The sequence below is a fragment of the Lutra lutra genome, chromosome 12, assembly GCF_902655055.1.
Source record: "Lutra lutra chromosome 12, mLutLut1.2, whole genome shotgun sequence".
Classification (NCBI taxonomy): Eukaryota; Metazoa; Chordata; class Mammalia; order Carnivora; family Mustelidae; genus Lutra; species Lutra lutra.
The window spans coordinates 76,505,071-76,523,458 of NC_062289.1; the positions used below are offsets into that span (position 1 = coordinate 76,505,071).

Genomic DNA, 18,388 nt, shown 5'->3' on the forward strand with positions numbered 1-18,388 from the left:
TGCCAGGTGTCATGGCGGGGATGGGGGGCGGTGCGCACAATCCACCCAGTTGAGAACCACTGCCTTCAACTCTTGCTCACTAAGGTCACTAAAACCATCCCCCATATGGGAGCTCCGATGCTCGGCGATATCTCACAGCCGGGAGGAGGCATAGTGAGGATTCAAGCCCATGTTGAATGGAAATTCTGCTTTGTCTCCATGGGTCCCTCTCACCCAGGACCCCAGCTCCCCCCTTCCTGCCACGTGGCCCCCAGCTCAGCAGACAACAGACCGATTCAGCTGGGGACGGGCGTGCATGCATGGGAGAGCCCATTCATCCACACACTGACACACCGAGTTCTTCAGTGCAACTTGCATCAAAGCTTTATTTGTTATTTTCATGGTCTGAATGCAACATCTTTGTACATGCAGAGGTCATTCTGTGTGACGGCAGTTGGCCAGGTCCCCAACTGTTCTTCTGTGCGTAGGAAACCTCTTTACAGTTACAAAATATAAAAGCACTTGTAGATACCCAATACTCTGTGAGGTCCAGGAAGCCCCGTTTGTTTCAACGTTAAAAATATAGGTTTTTCTAGATGAATTCTCAGTCACGCGAGTAGAGATTCTTTCTGGGATTGGAGAAAGTGCCTGTCGTCCACCTGTTCAGAACCCCTTAGAGCTTGTGAATTCGTAAGGCAATTGCAAGAACGCCAGCAGGCAGCAGGTGTAACTTTCCTGTACACGGGACTCCAGTTTCTTTCCTGCCATGACTCAGGAAGGGACTCAGAAGAAAGGCTCGGAAAATATAGTGTATTTATATGTATTTTCACTCCCGCCCCTTCTTACAAAGTGTCTTGAGGATCAGAGTCATCTGGGAAGTGCATCACTTCTAGAATATTGGTATGATTCAGGAAACAACACAGTACAAAATATCTTCCATAACACAATATATTACTTTGTGAGCCCCCAGTTTACAGATCTATAAGGCTATGTGGAATGAGACCGGCAAAAAGCTCAAATTGTTCTTTAGACAATGGCATGGTTTTGTTTGTTTGGGTTTTTTTGTTTGTTTGTTTGTTTTTGCAGGTGTGACACTATTAGAGATTGTCCAAAAAAAAAAAAGCCAATCTGATTCATGGAGGAAGATTATCAGGTAGCAGGTTAGAGGGTGACTCTTTAAGGAAATTTGGGGGTGGGGGAGGGGGATAAGCTGATTGATTTTAAAAGGTTAATTTGCTAGGAACCTCAGGCTGATTTTCCAGAACACAAGATTTCTGCACCCCTCCCTGAAGGACCCAGTCCAAACCAGAGAAAGCAAATTCTAGAGGGGTGGGAGCCACAGGGGAGAGGCTGGTGAAGACCGTGGCTTTCCACGTGGCTCTGAATTTTCAGAACCTCAGTTCCCCCAAATCCCAACAGGGTTGACTCATAGCAGCTCCTCAGCAGAACCCGGATCCATGGCTCCCCAGGTGGCTGTCGCCGAGGGTGGGCCCCCTTCCAGATGTGGAGTGGCTCCCTCCACGTCAACATTGTCCCTCTTACCCCGTGGACTCACAAGGCCATGGGAGTTTTGCTTCCACGTTTTAACACGTGGTGGAGGAAGAAAGGCACAATTGAGGGTGTGGCAGGCTTCCCCGTGACTGCAGTTATCTGTCACGGTGTAACTTAGGGGCGAGGGTGTCTTCTGTTGGATGGAACTTTTCTCCTGCCTCTACATCTCCCCCTCAGGTTCACCCTGAAATGCTAGTTTACACGAAGGCTAAGTAATCTGGCTTCCTGTACTGAGTGATGGGACCGGGGGGGGGGGGGTGTCAGGGGAGGGGAGTCACGGGGATTGAGGGCACAAAGCAGACACTGGTGAGGGAGAGGCAGGCTCCAGTCCTCTCCGTGGGACACTGTCTTCCACGCAGGCCCAAGTCACCTTTAAAAAAGCACGTAGTTTTGGAGGTGATCTGACCACACACCTGTGGATTTTCAGCTTTGTGATCATGCCTAGCTTCTGGAGCAATCTGGGGGCATCATAGTGGAAATTTAAATGTACAAGTGTTAAGGGGACAAGGCAGCCGCTAGGGCTGAGGACAAGCAGCTGAGCTCCCTTCTGCCGGGGGAAGCATGCCAATGGTTTCCTCCACTCCCTTGCACAGCCTCTAAGCTCTGGGACCTCAGACTGGAGCCTATTTTGATATTCTCTCCTTAGCAATACCTAGAGTTGGCCTCGTTTCCCTGGATGCACAAAGGCAAACACCTTTGTCTGAAAAGAGTTGGCCTGTATCCCTGGAAGAGCTCCCACCTGATTGTCCTCTTCTCAAATCCTGGATAACCTGAGGCTGTCAGGTCTGTGTCACTCAAAACCCCCAACATGAAACGACATGAGGCTTCGGTTTCACCAGAATTTCTCTGGGGGCACCAAGGAATTCTCCACAATACTAATTTTTGAGGCCCCACTGTGGGATTTCATAGGCCAAAGGCCTCTGTTTCATCAGGCAAGGGCCATGAGGAATGGTATCTAGATACGGACTTATCAAAACACCAGCCATCAAAATGCTAATGTACAAAGGGTGTGTGTGTGTGTGTGTAGAGATTGTACATATATAGGGATTTGTGTTCTATGAAAGACTCTCATTTAAGGAGAGCCAAAGGCCCCCAGAAAGTTGACTGGATGAGGGCAGGTGACTTGAATGCATACAAACGATTAAGGCATATTAAGTTAATTTAAAAATAGATTTCCAAAGGCGGCTCCAGGACAACTCAAGAAACTAGCAAACAACCTCTCGCCTAACGCCAGAGAGCTCATTCAGCTTACGAAGAAGGGAAAACCAACAACGCACTTGCCCGGCTATCTGAAAAAGTTCCAAGCATCAGTCACTTCTAACTTCACTGGACTGAGCATAGCGGGGTCCAGGGTCAAGGGGAGTCTTCATGGACAGGGTGGCTCCTGACCCACTGTGAGGGTCCGCTGTGCAGTGGAGAGGTGAGGCTGCTCTCATCAGTTTCATGGGAGGGGGGTAGACTTTGTATATTTTAATCACCAAGGAATTAAATGGATTTCTGTTTCCAATTAAGGTGTGGGAGGTTAGGCAAAAGATCTCCAGGTTAATCTCATGTTTAAGTCTCCAGGTTAAGTCTCGTGTTTTTCTTTCCTGTTGTGTATACTTGGGCTAAAACATAAGTAATTAAGAATCGGAGAGTTTTGCGTTGTATCTATAGTCTCATTGAATAGAGCAGGTCAGTTCCTATTGTCTAAGATGGTACCAAGGGGCCCTTCCCACCTGAAGGAAAGACAGACAGCAGCCAGGAAGCATTGGTCAGAACATGAGGAGTGACCTTAAAGGGGACCTACTGACCTGGAAAGCCATTGTATCAACATTGTTTCAAAACATTAACCAGATCTAGGGGCTCCTGGATGGCTCAGTTGGTTAAGCATCTGACTCTTGATCTAAGCTCAGGTCTTGTGTCGAACTTAAAAACAAAACAAAACAAAACCACAAACCCCACAAAACAGAACATTAACCGGATCTAAAAGAAAGAAAGAAAGAAAGGAAGGAAGGAAAAGAAAGAAAAGAAAATTCACCCAAAGCAGCAGTTCCTGGAGGAACCAAATCTCCACCTAATGACCACAGAAAACTGACTGACCACTAACTCAGGGAATGAAAAGAACACAAACTATTATCAAGCAGGGCCAAATCTCTAGACATGAGGCTCCAGATGCAAAAGGCTTGGTGGGTGACAGGGTCCAACAACTGCCCATTGGTAGCCCAAGGTCACCCAACAGGACCTGGGGCGGGGAGGAGCTTCAGTCCCTGTCCGTGGTGCTGAACCTGGAGAAACAGGTTGCTCTCCATCCTTCACCCCAAGTGAAGGAAGAGATGGTAAAGGATGATGAGAAAGAAGAGATGGGGAGACAAATGGAAACTCCTGGAGACATGGCCAGGGAGAAGGAAAGTATGTTTTGACACCATTTGCAAATAATGGATTCTCAAGAAAGACTTGCATGTCTTGGGAAATCAATGGGTAAGGCCCATCCCCTCCATATCTAGCCTTAGGAAACTCAGTGCTGGGGCCCCTCAGCAGTCACAGGGGGCCCTGTGAACTGTCCCAGGTGTCTTTCTCACCAACGAGCATCTCCCCAGCAGGATTGGCACACGGTTTATGGCAACTCCAGGCATGGCAGGTGGCCAGTCAAGCCTATCTGGGATGTTTGCTGGAGCCTTGGGTTTCAAAGGTGGAGGAGGCTGGTGTTGAGGATTTCCAAAAATAAAGACCATGTAGAGAGTGCCTATGACCCCCAGAGGTCTTAGAGATTCCTGGGAATGAGCTTAGAGAAAGGAAGAAAAAAAAGAGGCAAGGCAAACCCTATACTCTGTCACCTAGCATCCAGCACTTCTGTCCAGAGAAGGATTTCAGCAAGACCCTCCCTTCCTACATTTGGACCTAAAGGAAGCACTCTGTCAGGTGGAGTTTGCAAGGGGTGGGGCGGGGGAGTGGTAGAAGGAAGAGGTGAGAAGAAACAGAAGAACCCTCCCCCCATTCATGCATTTGTTCCAATTTGGAATGAATCTTCTACGCCAGTATCTTGGGTGCTGTTCAGAAAAGACTGGAGAAGAAGATTCTCAGGGCGGGTCTGCTGTTTGAGAGGGAAAGGCACTGCCATCCAGGCTGCCGCCACTGAGGAACCCTTGAGGCCAAGCGACAAATGTCACTCCACAGAAACCAGAGCTCAAATGAAAAGAAACCAGGAAAATATATACACAGAGGTGACAGCTGGAATTTTTTTTTAAAGCACGGATAGGGGTAAGATAACCTGAGATGATCGGATACTTCAAGCAAATTATTCATACACCTTTCCTTCTGCTCTTGAACGTAAAAAACATATATACATATCAAATTTCAAAGAAAATTGGCTGAATTATTGCTTTAACGCCTTCTAAAGCAAACCAAAGTGATGTATAATGAACAAATCATCTCTGCACACAGCCCCATTGTAAGGATAAACACACCTGAAATGAGGATGGGTATGTTTAAAACACTGGAGCTGCTGATTCTTGGAGAGGGAGGGAGATGGAACTCACCAAAAAACCAAACACAGCCCAACCCAGTGATGCTGCCTTGGGCCACAATTACAGCAGGAAACTTGAGTTTCTTCTTCCTCAGAAATAGGCTTTTGAAAGGGACCTCCCCTAGTGTTGGGACAAGGGATACTTTCACAATACAGGTGTTTTCTGGAGCCTGGGGAGATGGTCCAACTCAGATTGATGTTCCTGGAGTGATGTCTCCGGGTGGAGACAGAGAGCGGAAATGGACATTGTTTACGTAAAACACAAAACCACCAGCATGGACAATTCTGGGCAGCCTGGCTTTGTTCTCAGCCTCAAGTGTTGTCTGGGGAGACGTGCAGGTGCTGGAGGAGGGTGGGTCTTTGCATCCTGATCTGGGGAGAGCCTCTGCAGTGGGCGGGAGTCACCAGGCCGTGTTCTCCACCCGGCTGGAAGGGTCTAGGCAGGAACAGCATCAGCATGGCCTCATCTTCGGGTTCTGACAGTTAAGGCTTCTGTTCATTAGACGTGGCAGTGTCCCCTGTCTGGAGAGGAGGGGGCAGTCCTGGTGTCAGCAAGGGGAACATGGGACCCTCAGTGTCTCTGCCATCAAGCCTTTAAACCTTGTCTGGTATTTTTCTAGATGGTCAGCCCCCAACCCCACAGGTCACAGGCCAGGAAAGATGACTTTTTTTTTTTTTTTGGAGTCGGGTGAGGAAGGGGACAGGTGGCCAAATGCAGTAGAACCCATGGAAAGTGTAAGGTCAGGTTAGGGTTCCACAGCCTGTTTCCTCAAATGGATGGCTGGAAGGTTCACAGAGATATGACATATATAGCACTAAACACAAAAACCAACACAGGATCCCATTCCTTATCCAAAACCCTTGAGCACAGATTACCTGGGAATTTAGAATTTGGTGGGGTAGGGTTTATTGTAGACACATACACACATGCACATAGGCATACATATATATTATGAAATGCCCCTGGATTATACCCACAGCGTAAAGCACAGACAACCACGTAGGTCAGGCTTTGCTACTAAGTAAGTCATGAAAATGCTTCGTTGTCCGTGTTTTCTGGATCTGAGATTTACAGGTAAGGGGCTGGAGGGGCTCCTGGGCTACTCACATCAGAGCCAACTTCTAGGGATTGTGAGCCATATGTTCCCACACCTAGGACTGACCACCAGCATGTCAGCGCCTCTTCAGTGAGCCCCAGGGGCCCCTCGATGACATGGGGGCTGTTACCCCATTTCACAGATGGGGAACCTAATGTTCCTCTAAGATATGAAGTCATTTGGGACCCACACCAGGGCACATCTAATCATTTGACCTTCTTAGTCCTCTTTTTTTTTCCAAGTTAAATTTTAATCATACAGGTTGCATATGCATGTAAAAATTGGGGAGACATTTTGGATTAAGCTAATTGCTGATGTCCCCCTTTCCACTTTATAAAAGGGTTTTGAGATGCAATGAGAAGTGCATGAGCCCAGAGCCTAGGTTATCCTACCCTCTTCACTGGAACCCAGAACACCCGCACCCATTTTCCCTTCTCTCTCCTCAAGTCTCTGGCCCTTGGCTTCCGGGTCCAGGCTCCCCACTGTGCCTCCAACTTCATACCTGCTCAAGCTTGGTTCTCATACAGGCTTTGCCTCTTCTTGGATTTTAGCTCCTTTAACCATTGGGGAGAGGGCTCTTCTGACCTGAAACCACAAAGCCAGTGAGAGTCAAGTGCGAGCCAGACTGAGGGCTCCTTGCAGGCAGGACTGTGAGGCACCCGACCCCACATCCTCAGTGCCCAGGTGATGCTGAGCCAGGTACTTGCAGTGGTAAAGATGCCTGTGTTAACACAACTGAGGAGCAAGAAACGGGAATTAAACAAAGTGTCTAGTAACAAGGAATGGTAAACAAGTCACGGTATGCCCATTCTATGAAAAAATCTGCAGCTGTGAAGTTGCGTTGACACATGAATTATCTCCGTCCATCCATTTGTCACCCCAAGCACGCCTCCATCCTTCTAGCTCTCCACCCACATAAATGCCTATGATGGTTAATTGCATGTGTCAACTTGGCTAGGCCACTGTACCTAAGTATTTGGATGAACATTGTTCTAGATGGTTCTGTGAAGGCATTTTTTAAGATGAAATTAATATTTAAGTCAGTAGGCTTTGAATAAAGCAGATTACCCTCCCTATTATGGGTAGGCCTCACCCAATCAGTTGAAGATCTTGCCAAAAAAAGACTGACCTCTCCAGAAGAGGGAATTCTGATCACAGACCACTTTGGGTACTTAAACTACAATACTGGTTCTTCCTTGAGTCTCTAGCTTATCTATGTGCCTTACAGATTTTGAACTTGCTGGTACCCATGATTAGGGAAGCCAGTTCCTTAAAATCAATCTCAATCTCAATCTCTCTCCACTACGGCCTTGTTTCTCTTCACCTCTTGTCCTTTTGCTTCCCACAGCACACTCTATGCTCTGGTAATAGGCCCTGCCTATAGCTCCCTTGTAATGTCAGGCCTCCAGGCCTTTGCATGTGCTGTGACTTCAGCCTGGGACCCCCTCATGCTGCCCTCTTTTTGTCTATCATGACTCAGCCCAGGCAACTCCTTCTCTTGGAAGCCTTTTTCTGCACTTTTCTTCCTCAGGTTCAGGTTTTGAGTCCTTCCTCTATCATGGGGGTCAGATAAAGAGCCAGATGGGAAGTAGATTTGACTTTGTGGGTCATGGGGTGTCTGCTACAACTAGTCAATTCTGCAGCCCAAACAGGAGAGCAGCCGGACACAATACGGAGAGGAATGGGTGTGGCTGTGTGCCAATAAAGCTTTATTTACAAAAACAGACAGTGGGCTGAAATCTGGCCTATGGGCTGTAGCTTCCTAACTCACTGCTCTATCACAGCACTTAAAACATTACAACATTAGGGGTGCCTGGGTGGCTCAGTGGGTTAAGCCTCTGCCTTCAGCTCAGGTCATGATCTCAGGGTTCTGGGATCAAGCCCCATGTAGGGCTCTCTGCTCAGCAGGGAGTCTGCTTCCTCCTCTCTCTCTGCCTGCCTCTCTGCCTACTTGTGATCTCTGTCTGTCAAATAAATAAATAAAATCTTAAAAAAAAACATTACAACATTAGTGTGAATAATTCTTAACTTTTATGTCTTAACTTGTGAAAAGAATCCCACTCTCTCTCTTTTCTTTTTCTTAGCACCAGGAAGAGGTGGGGAGTGGGAGAGAGAGAATTTTAAGCAGGCTCCATGCCCAGTGAGGACCCTGAGATCATGACCTGAGCCGAAAACAAGAGTCAAACGCTCAGCTGACTGAGCGCCCCAGGCACCCCAGAATCCCACGCTCCTTTATTGAGCACGTCTGCAAGCCAGCGCCAATGCAAAGGTCTCTGCACACCCTTCTTCTTTTCTTCCTCATGACCACCCTGGAAGGTTAGAATGAGGAGTAAACCCATTTTGCAGATAAAGAGGTTGAGGCTCAGAGAGGCAGAGTGACTCCCCCAGGCCAAGCAGCTTGTCAGTTGCACCACTGGGATGAAGTTGGTTGTGTGATGTGTGTTTTTTTTTTCAGAGCTATGCTCTGTAAAGTCCAACCCCGGTTGCCAGAGTGCCTAGTCTGGGAGCCCCCTGGTGGGGAGGGGACAGGTGCTGTGCAGGGCTCATCTCTGTGTCGTGTTGGTCCAGCCTGGGATGGGGGCAGTGGCTCCACGCAAGGCAGCTGAATTCAGCAGATGTCATTCAGCCTGGCCGTGCCCTTCTATCCATCTTCCTGGGTCTCCCCGATTCTCCTGAGACAAGCCCTTCCCTGGAGGGTAAGAGGAGGGAGGATTCCTCAGTTTCCCCACCAATCTGGAGAGGGCTGGGCTAGGTATGTAGTCTTCCCACAACACAGCCCTGGATCTCCACGTGGGATGTGGAGGGAGCGGGGAGAGCGAGGCCAGCCAGCCTCATTCCTGGTCCTCTTTCCCCATCTCTGCGCGTGTGTGTTTAGCTCTCAGGCTGCCGGGAGTTCATGTGAGCAAATCTAGAGGGAAAGACACAGCTGCAACTCCCTTTGAATGCAGCTCTAAGACCCGACAAGCCCCCACCCTGGGTTTAGGGTGGAGGCCTCCTCCTCAAGTCCCCTCACCTGTTGTCCTTCTCCACGCTGGAGGGCAGCACGCGACTGCCCAGAGTGAAGGGAGCCTTGGGCGTCTTGGGCTGGGGGGCCCAGCCTGGGGCCTCGCTGGGGCTGTCAGCCTCTGGCCTCTTGTGCAGTTGAGCCTGGGGAGAGAAGAGAGCCACGTCTGTAACCGCCTCTGGTCTGCGGAAGGCTCCCATCTGAAGGCACCATCACTGTAGGGCAACAACAGGGCCCCCCAGCAACTGAACGGACCCAGGCAGGCAACACAGGGGTGGGGGAGATGCCGCCTGACCTTGGAGGCTGAGAGAAATCAGACACCAGGCAAGTAGTCTACCCAGCCACCCTTGGCCACTAGAATCAAAGAACCACCACTATAACCCCGCACAATCATGTCCTCTCCTCTTTGATGGAAAAGCCACCATTTATATGCTCTCGGGTTGGGATGTTCTGTCTCCTTTAGCTGCCCATGAACCCCAGCATGGAGGTAATAGCCGCATCTTCCACTTGACATTCAGCTGTGCTAAGCTTCTTGGTCCTGTGTCCACATGGATAAATGAGGTGTTTGTTTGTTTGTTTGTTTGTTTTTAAAGATTTTATTTAGGGGCGCCTGAGTGGCTCAGTAGGTTGGGCCTCTGCCCTCAGCTCAGGTCATGACCTCAGGGTCCCAGGATCAAGACCTGCATCGGGATCTCTGCTCAGCAGGAAGCCTGCTTCCCCGTTCTCTTTCTGCTTACCCCTCTCCCTCTCTGTGTCACATAGATAAATAAAATCTTTTTCTTTTAAGATTTTATTTATTTATGTGACACAGAGAGAGACACAGCGAGAGAGGGAACCCAAGCAGAGGGAGAAGCAGACTTACCATAGAGCAGGGAGCTGACATGGGGCTCGATCCCAGGACCCCAGGATCATGACCTGAGCCGAAGGCAGATGCTTAACAACTGAGCCACACAAGTGCCCCTAAAATGAGTTTCGACTATCACATTCCCACAGTAAAAAGGCAGGGTGGATTTCCCCCCTTTTCTGGAAGGCATGGTGGGGGATGGGATGGCAGTATGGTGTGTACAGAGTTCCCCCAGGGGCCCGGGGTGTGATGGTGGCAGGTGGCCACTGTCCCCACATAACACTGGACGGCCCCCATCACCATCGTCCGCCTGACCCCTCGGTGTGCTGAGTGTCCACCATTTGGACTCTAACCAGGCCTAACCTATATGACACACATTAGCCCGAAGCAGAGGCTGGCTCTCTGTGTTTTACAGAAGAGTAGCCTGAAGGCCAAAGGTCAAGCAGTGGGCCCAAATCACACAGTTTCCAAGACCTGGGATTCACAGGTCTGCCCAACCTCAACCCTGACCCTGGGGCTCCTTCCAGAACGAGCCCGGTAGTCTCTGCTGATGGTTAGTACCGCTGAGTGTTGCCCATGGCTGGGAGTGCCTGGAGCAGGTGTAGCTGCCCCAGGTTCAAGAAGCTCATGCTAACGATAGCACGAATCTCAAGAGCCTTGTCTGGACAGCAGGGGGTTGTTGAGCCGTGTCCTGGGGCCCAAGGCCGGGCCTCGGGAGCTACGTGGAGTGTCCTCGGGGAGCCCAGGGAGCTACGTGGAGTGTCCTCGGGGAGCCCAGCGCCTTTGCTGCCTGCTGTGTTAGGCTGCCCTGTGACACATCCTTTGTTCCGACGATGGAGAGGAGAGGCGGGAAACCGCTGGCCTAGTACAGCGGCCGCCAGTTGTTCCCATTTTTGAGGCCTGTAAAACCAACCACAAGGACAAGTGTGCAGCTGCTGTTTACTGACTTTCTACTCCTGCAAAAATGGCAGGCGTTGTGGCAGTGTGAGTTGTCACTGGGGAAAGCTGTGTGAGGGGTGTGTGCAGACCCCCTGAACTATTTCTGCAACTTCTTGTGAGTGGAACTGCTTCAGAATGGAGAGGGAGGAGGGGAGGAGGGAAAGAAGGAAGGAAAGGAGAGAGGGAGGAGGGAAGGAAAGGAGAGAGGGAGGAGGGAAGGAAGGGAGAGAGGGAGGGGGGAACGGAGAAGGGAAGGGAGGGAGGAAGAAAGGGAGGGAGGGAGTGACAGAGCAGGGAAGAGAGGAGGGATGGGAGGGAAGGAGGGGAAGGGAGGGAGGAAGGAAGGAAGGCAGGGAGGGAGGGGAGAAGAGAGGAGGGAAGGCAGGGAGGGAGGGGGAAGAGAGAGGGGATGAAGGACACCTGGGGCCTGTTCTCCTCCCTGCGAGGTTGAGCGTAGCTCTAGGTGTGAAGCTCGGTACCTTTAGCACTGCGGGGTCCATGCCCGGAAATACAGGCATCCTCTGTGGGTGGCTGGTGGGGGTCCTCTCAGCCCTGGAAGGCTTCTCCTCCTCCTCATCTGACTCTTCCCTCTTGGGAGATTTCTCTTCTGTCGCAAAGAAAAGAGCATCGAGGTCACTGCCAGCCGCCTGACCCTCATGCAGTCCTTGCGCCGTCCTGCTGTTCAGGGTGGCGTCCGTGGAGAAAGGAGGGCATGGCGTGCATACCTGTCGAGTCCTTGAACATCCACGCACTGTCGGCCTCCTCCTCCAAAGGAGACTTGCTCTCCGACTCACTAACTCGGCTGCGCCGGAGGGAGTGGGAGATGGGAGCCCGGCGGCGGCTTCTCTTGCTGAGTTGCACCCGGGTCTTGAGGGCACTTGAGTCAAGGACTGAGGTTTGCTGTGGGAGCAGCAGGCAGGAAGAGGGAGAAAAGCATGGGAACCATTAACTGAGGGCACCACCCACGGGAGGTGTGTGTTGCTTCCCTAGAACACAAGCTGCTATCTGGGGGGGTATGTGGGCGAATCTGCTCACGTTTTTATAGTCACCTCAACACTGTACGCCTCGATTTCTCTGCAAAACACACCACAGAGGCTGATGCCTCTGTGGTGATGCTAATCACGTGAGCCTTGATGGCACTGGCACAGGGCCAGCCACAAAATGGACATGAATGACAATGCCTTTCCCCTCCTGGTGACTTCACAGGAGCATGGGAGCCAGAGCAGTGCTCAGTATACAGCAGGAGCCCAATCAATGTTTGCTTGCTGAATGAATGAATAACTGAATACATCATCTGACTAAATCTTTGCAGGAACCTTACTCACACAGGACCCAGGAGCCGAGGCATTCTCAGTGCAGCCCCCCTCCACCTACAATAATTTGGGGGGCAGGTGGAGGGTGCAGAACAATGCATTTGTGCCAGTCCTTTGTCTGCAAGCGTCACACTCTGAGCAGAGTCAGGTGGATGGTCCGTGACGCTTTCCAAGAGGATCACCTTCCAGAACAAAATGTGTGAGGAATGCAGACGAGCCAGGAGGGTGCAGCAAGGAGGTAGGGTGGCCCCTGGCCCAGTGATCACCCCCGGGGGATGGCAGCAAAGAACTCAGAGCTCTGTGTTCGAATCCCACATGGTTCAAATCCTAGCTGTGTGAGCTCGAGCCATGGCCTTCACTTCCGCAAGGTGCCTCTCTCTGTAGAAAAGGGGATCACAGGAGTATTGGCTGCCCACAGTGGTGGGGAGAAGTCAGTGAGCCTGGGCAGGGCAAGTCCTGGTTGGAGACAGCGTCTGGCCAAGGCTGACACAGGCAGGAGCTGTTACAGGCCAGCTCCCGTGCTTGCCTAAAATGTGGGGTTCTCTCTCTTGGGTTTACTTTGGAGAAGTCCCATCAGCCAAGGCCTTTTCTAGGAGTGAGGATGGACTAATCTCAGTGAATCATTTCCCAGGGCTGGTAAGTGGCAGAGGCCACTCTGGAGGCGGGAGGAGGGAGCTGATGTTTGTGTAGCTGCTTCTCAAAGTGGTCATAATGGTGGCCAGTGGGGGGAGCTGATGGGGCTGGGGGCGCAGGGATGGGGGGAGAGACGGAAGTCCCAAACTGGGGGACTGCTTCACGGATCCAGGTTTTCAGACTCGGAGAAAGGAGGAGGGAACTGCCCCAGGGAGGAGCTGGCTTGGGGGGCTGCTGGGTCTGTTTCCCCAGGGCTATCCCTGCGACTGCAGGCTGGGGCAGGGCCTGGAGGCCTTGGTCACTCATCTTCCCTCTCAGCCTCCAAAAGGCCCCACAGGAGCCCCGAATCATAGTGGGCAGTGCCTGTAGACCTCAGTACGTGATAAATAAGCATCCCAACCTGTGCTGGGGGACACTTGCATTGGAGTCACCCAATGGCCACCTTGCTTCTCTCATCTGCAGAAGGGGGCAGGCATCTTTGCCTCCTGGGGTTCCTGGCCTGTGAGCAGTCCAGGGGCCAACACTCAGGGACCGGTGGCTGGGATTTATAATGGACACTGAGAAAGAACAGCCTAGTGTTCTAGAAGGTAAGTCCAGCGGATTGTGCCATGGCCCCGGTGACATCATACAAGCACATAAGCTTGGCACACAGCTTGAGCTCGGTACATGTTTGTTGAATGAATATCTGAACACATCCTCTAACTGAATCCTTACAACCCACACCATGTCCATGTTCGTGTAGTGGGTGGCCCAGGGGAGACCGAACTTGTGTCTTTCTCCATCTCTGCCCTTCTTCAGAGGGGCCAGCAGGAGACACTGACCATACTTAGAAGGGGTAACCCTCTCTGAGGATCCAGAGGAAGCCCCCTTCTCCCCAAGCGGTGGTGTTCCTTCTCTGGGAGGAATCTGGGTAGCCATTTCTAAGAGTGTGGGCCTGAGACTTTATTGCCAGGAAAGCGGACTGCTTTTAGATTTTGCACTGTTTAGATGATAGGGGGTGGGGGACGGAGAGGGGGGAAGGTGTAGCCTTACTGTCAGAGAAGGAGAATAATGGGACTGTCAGGGAAGGAGAATAATGGGACTTCAAGGACTGAAAAGGAAACTGCCGGCAGGTGGCGCTCTTGTGGGAGGAAAGGGGACCCATACTGGTCCCGAAGGGTCTAGAGCAGGATGCCATTGGGCCTGGGCAGCTGGCATCCTGGAGGCTGGCTCTGCTTGGGACCTAGAAGAGCTGAGTTCTAGGCCTGCCCCGGGGGATCCTGGGGCATGATGACTATCTGTGCCTGAAGGCTCCCTTCCCCAAGCAGCCACTACCCATTTACAGAGAGACTTGGATCCGTGGGCATCAGAGACACTCCTCCAAGCAACACCTTGGTGAGAACACCCCGCAGATTTGGTCTGAGCCAAATTCCAGACTCTGCACGCCTGGAACTGCAAACCTCGGGGAGCCTCCTGCTCCCCACTGTCTCCCAACCCCACCCCACTGCCCACCCCTGAGATGAGAGGCCAGACTCCCTGCTTACCTAACAGGTGGGGGCGAGGATCAGTTTTAATTTGAACACATGCGATTATGTTTGAGGTTGTGGAGCCCACTGTGCTGGCGATTGGTGGATGAGGAAGCCAAGGCTCAGAGAGGTGAAGATATGTGCCCCCAGACACATGGCAGGTGCAAGTGACACGCAGACATCAGTCCCATCTCAAAGACTGTTCCCTCTGCACCCACCACAGGGGCTCCTGGCACACAGATTCTACCCCTGAGAGGGGCCACTCACTGGGAGACGTCAGAGCATTCCTTTAAGAAGAAAGGACTCTTTCTGACTCACACTCCCAGCTACCAACTTACATCAATGAAGGAGAAGTCGTCCACCCTCTTCGCGGGGCAGGGGTCCAGGGGGGGCAGCCCCTCCATCCCATCGGTGGATTCCAAATCGGTGCTGGATCGGTCCACACTGGTGCTCCGCTGGTCCCTGGAGCAGCTGTGCGGGTCCCCAGCTGAGGTGGCCTCCGTTTGGGAGGACAGTGAGGACAAGCGGCTGCTGGGGAGCTGCCTCCGGGCCGACAGGGCACTGCTGTCCGGGGACGGGGACTCGGGGGCCAGACTACGAGAAAGGAAGGAGGGGAGACATCCTTTGTGCAGGTGGTGACACAACTGAATTTCAAGGAGAGGAGGTGGCAGAAAGCACATTCAGGCTCTGCTTTCTTAGACACAGAACAGCCCCGTGGGATAACCTTTCTGGGCACATCCTGGAGCCGTTCGTGATGTCTCTAGAACACCTGGACAGGCATGGAATAGGAGGGATCAGTGAGGACCCATTCCAGATCCTCTCCTGGGAAGGAGGGCAGGCACTGGTTACTCATGGCGACTGGGCCCTCACCATGTGGCGAGTGCAAGCCCAGAGTATAGAGCTCACATTGGATTCCCAACACTTTGGGGGAAAAAGAGAGAGCGAGTATAAAATACTGATGCATGCTAAAATGATAATATTTCAGATCTGGAGCCCCTAAGGTATTGTTATTCAAATTAAATTGTTAAGATGAATTCTGTTTCTTTTTTACTCTTTTGAGGTGCCTACTAGGACATCTTAAATGACAGATGCCTCCCATTTGCAGCTGGACTTGTATTTCTGTTGGAATGCGCTGATGTCCTCAAAAAATCACCAGCAGGGGTGTCTGGGTGGCTCAGTTGGTTAAGCATCTGCCTTTGGCTCAGGTCATGATCTCAGGATCCTGGGATTGAGCCCCACATCGGGCTTCCTGCTCTGCAGGGGAGCCTGCTTCTCCCTCTCCCTCTGCCTGGCACTTCCCCTGCTTGTGTGTGCTCTCTCTCTCTGCCAAATAAACAAAATCTTTAAAAAAAAAAAAAAAAGGTGTTAAAAAAAAAATCACCAGCAGTCACTTGTGGTGGAGCAGGAGGCAGGGGAATCTATCTTCATGGTTCCATTCATTCACGCATGCATGCATGCAGTCGAGATTTACTGAGCACTTACTACGTGCCAGGCACTGCTACCCCCAGAGTCACTGAATTCTCTCCCCAATTCTGTGAGGCTCACCCTATAATCTTACTACGGCAAGCACAATGCTATCAGGTAGGATTAGCCCCAAGAAGTTGAATATTAACCTGAAGAGGAAACCAAGGCACAGAAGTGTGACATGGCTTTGCCCACAGGGGCATAACTCATTCCAGAATCCATGCCCATGGAAATGTTCCCATGGAAATGTTTTTAAGTATAGCTTGTATAACCAGAACCACATAAGACAGATATGTATAAATAAATTAAGTCATCAAATTAAAAAGTGCTCCCCATTAAAAAGACACCAAAGTCAAGAGCACAGGAGAGCCAACCCTGAGGAAGGGCAGCTGGGCACCAGACACCACCTCCCTAATAGAGGACGGTCTGCCCTGGAAGCCGCCCAGGCAGCACCCTTGCACAGAACCTGAACTTGGTGCTTCATGGCAGGAGCACGTCTATGCTCTGTCCACTCTGGGATGATTTTACTACTCAGAACAAGCAGGATGTGGGGGTGGGGGGTGGGGGACTAAAGCAACGCCCCCCACTTCTCTGACCTGCGGGAAATACCACCAAGGAGGCAGCAGATGGCGCTGCTGGCCAGGGCTGGGGACTCAGCAGCTGCTAGAGGAGGCCAGGAAGGAGGCGCTGCAGTACCCCTGGGTAAGAGAAGGGGGCGCCCACCCACAGAAGAGAACCCAGGTCCCAGAGACCAGCTGAGGGGAACAGAGGCCCAGGATGGGGGAAAAACCCAGACGCAGGCTTTCGGACTCAGAGTCCAGTGGGCTCTTGCAGGAAATCTAAGTGAAGTCTAGGGACATTTAAGTACGCTCATTAACGTCACGGGTTCAGCGAGATAAAGCTTTCACTGATACTACAATAAACCCTTGCTTCCCTTTGCCTTCTTCGTACCCGTCTTCAATTCCTGACTCTCACATCATCAGCTGTGCGACATAACCCAGTAGCTGCCTGTGACCACTCCCGGCAGGGAGTGCAGGGGAAGCAGGCAGGGGACCTGGGGCTGATTACATGCGCTCCCCAGGCATACGACCCACAGCCAAGGAAACCGAGTCCCGCAGAGACACAGCTAGCAGGGTGCCATGCTGCAGTCGACCCAGGTCCCTCTGACTTCAAAAGATCCCGCGACCCTGACCATGGTCCCATGACCACGAGATCCTGGGGCCCTGGGCTACGGAAGACGTGAGCTGAGAACCGGCAGTGTCCACCCCATCGTTCCCTTCCAATGGAGGAGGAATGTCAACTCTGCCAAGCCAAGACTCATTTACCCAGAGTCCCATCGGCAGCTAAGGTGTGGCTAGAATTCTGAGCTGCCTGCCTCCTGTGTGCAGGCTGTAGTGCTTCTGCAATAGTCCTAACCAGGCAGACATCCAAGGGCCCTACGAGCCATCCGCTGGGGCAGTATTAAATGCAAGACACAGCTTATGAAACAACATGTGGAATATGTTGCTCTATTTGTAAACGCACACAGACACACTGAATAAAGTCTAGACAGACATCGAAAGAGAAGCATCGACGTCTTCATTGATGGCCTGTGTGCTGGGATTATAGGTGGTATTCATTTTCTTTGTAAGTCCTTTCATCGTGGTGAGATACACGTAACAAAGTTGGCCATCACACGATGTCATTCTGGAACATCTTCCCAAAAGGAAGGTGGCTAGGTCGCCCCTACCTAGCCACTCCCAGCCCCCCGGCAGCTAATCTACTCTCTCTCTCTGTGGATTTACCTATCCTGGACATTTCACGTATCCTTTTAAAATAATTTTTTTGTACTTTCTAAATTTTTTTCTGACAAGAACAGATTACTCTGCTGCTTACAGATAGCACAGGTCCGAGTAATAGAGAAATGAGAGGGCACGAGGGCCATGCTGCCTTCCATCCAGACACCCCACCCCGCAGCCGGGAGCTCCGCAGGCCCTACCTCTCCCCGCTCTGGCGCTGATCTGTCCATGTCCCATACTGGCTGTCAGCTTCCTGCACAAGGGTGTCGGTGTCCTTGGCCTCGGGGGGCCGCCTGGAGAAACACTGCTTCAGCTGGTCCTGTGGAGACAAGCCAGAGAGGAGAGATTTTCAGCAGGGAAGATGCTCAGAACCCAGTCCCTGGCTGACACAGATCACATGGCATCACCCTCAGCTCAATCCCCACCCCACCCCCCCGCCCAGCTCTCTACTGTGCTCAGAGGCTGGTCCAGATGTCTGGGGTGGGCATTTGAGTGACCAACTGTCCCAATGTGCCCAAGACACCATAGGAGGCAGGCCCGTCGGTGTTAAAGAAAAGCAAGCTGGGATGAAGGTATCACCTTCCCTGGCACGCAGGGTCCTGCTGGGCACCACGCTGCCCATCCTCGGGGTACTCCCTCAGCTGTCCCCCACCCCCATGTTCCCACCACCACCACGTTTCCAACACAGCATGCGCAGAGCATTTAACATGCCTGGTGTCGACCAAGCTGTCTGTACAGCACCCCACTGAACTGACATTTCCTGGTCAGTCCTGATT

At 51.7% G+C, this 18,388-nt stretch overlaps 1 protein-coding gene and 1 long non-coding RNA gene across 8 annotated transcripts in view; one reads left to right on the top strand and one right to left on the bottom strand.

Annotated features, from left to right (window-relative positions):
• Nucleotides 1-340: 340 nt before the first annotated feature.
• Nucleotides 341-18,388, bottom strand: part of KIAA1671 (KIAA1671 ortholog) — a 186,211-nt gene continuing 168,163 nt past the window's right edge. For all 7 annotated transcript variants that reach the window (XM_047697019.1, XM_047697021.1, XM_047697022.1 and 4 more), the window contains 7 exons: nt 17,813-17,931; nt 14,709-14,964; nt 11,645-11,819; nt 11,399-11,526; nt 9,146-9,279; nt 6,635-6,717; nt 341-5,557 (listed from right to left, as the gene is read on the bottom strand). In XM_047697019.1, the coding sequence (XP_047552975.1) occupies nt 6,639-6,717; nt 9,146-9,279; nt 11,399-11,526; nt 11,645-11,819; nt 14,709-14,964; nt 17,813-17,931 (891 nt within the window). In that variant the 3' untranslated portion in view covers nt 341-5,557; nt 6,635-6,638. The remainder of the gene's footprint in view (nt 5,558-6,634; nt 6,718-9,145; nt 9,280-11,398; nt 11,527-11,644; nt 11,820-14,708; nt 14,965-17,812; nt 17,932-18,388) is intronic.
• LOC125081991 (uncharacterized) lies at nt 3,300-15,618 on the top strand. The gene is made up of 2 exons (XR_007121851.1): nt 3,300-3,425; nt 15,576-15,618. It is a non-coding gene; the product is annotated as an uncharacterized LOC125081991 (long non-coding RNA).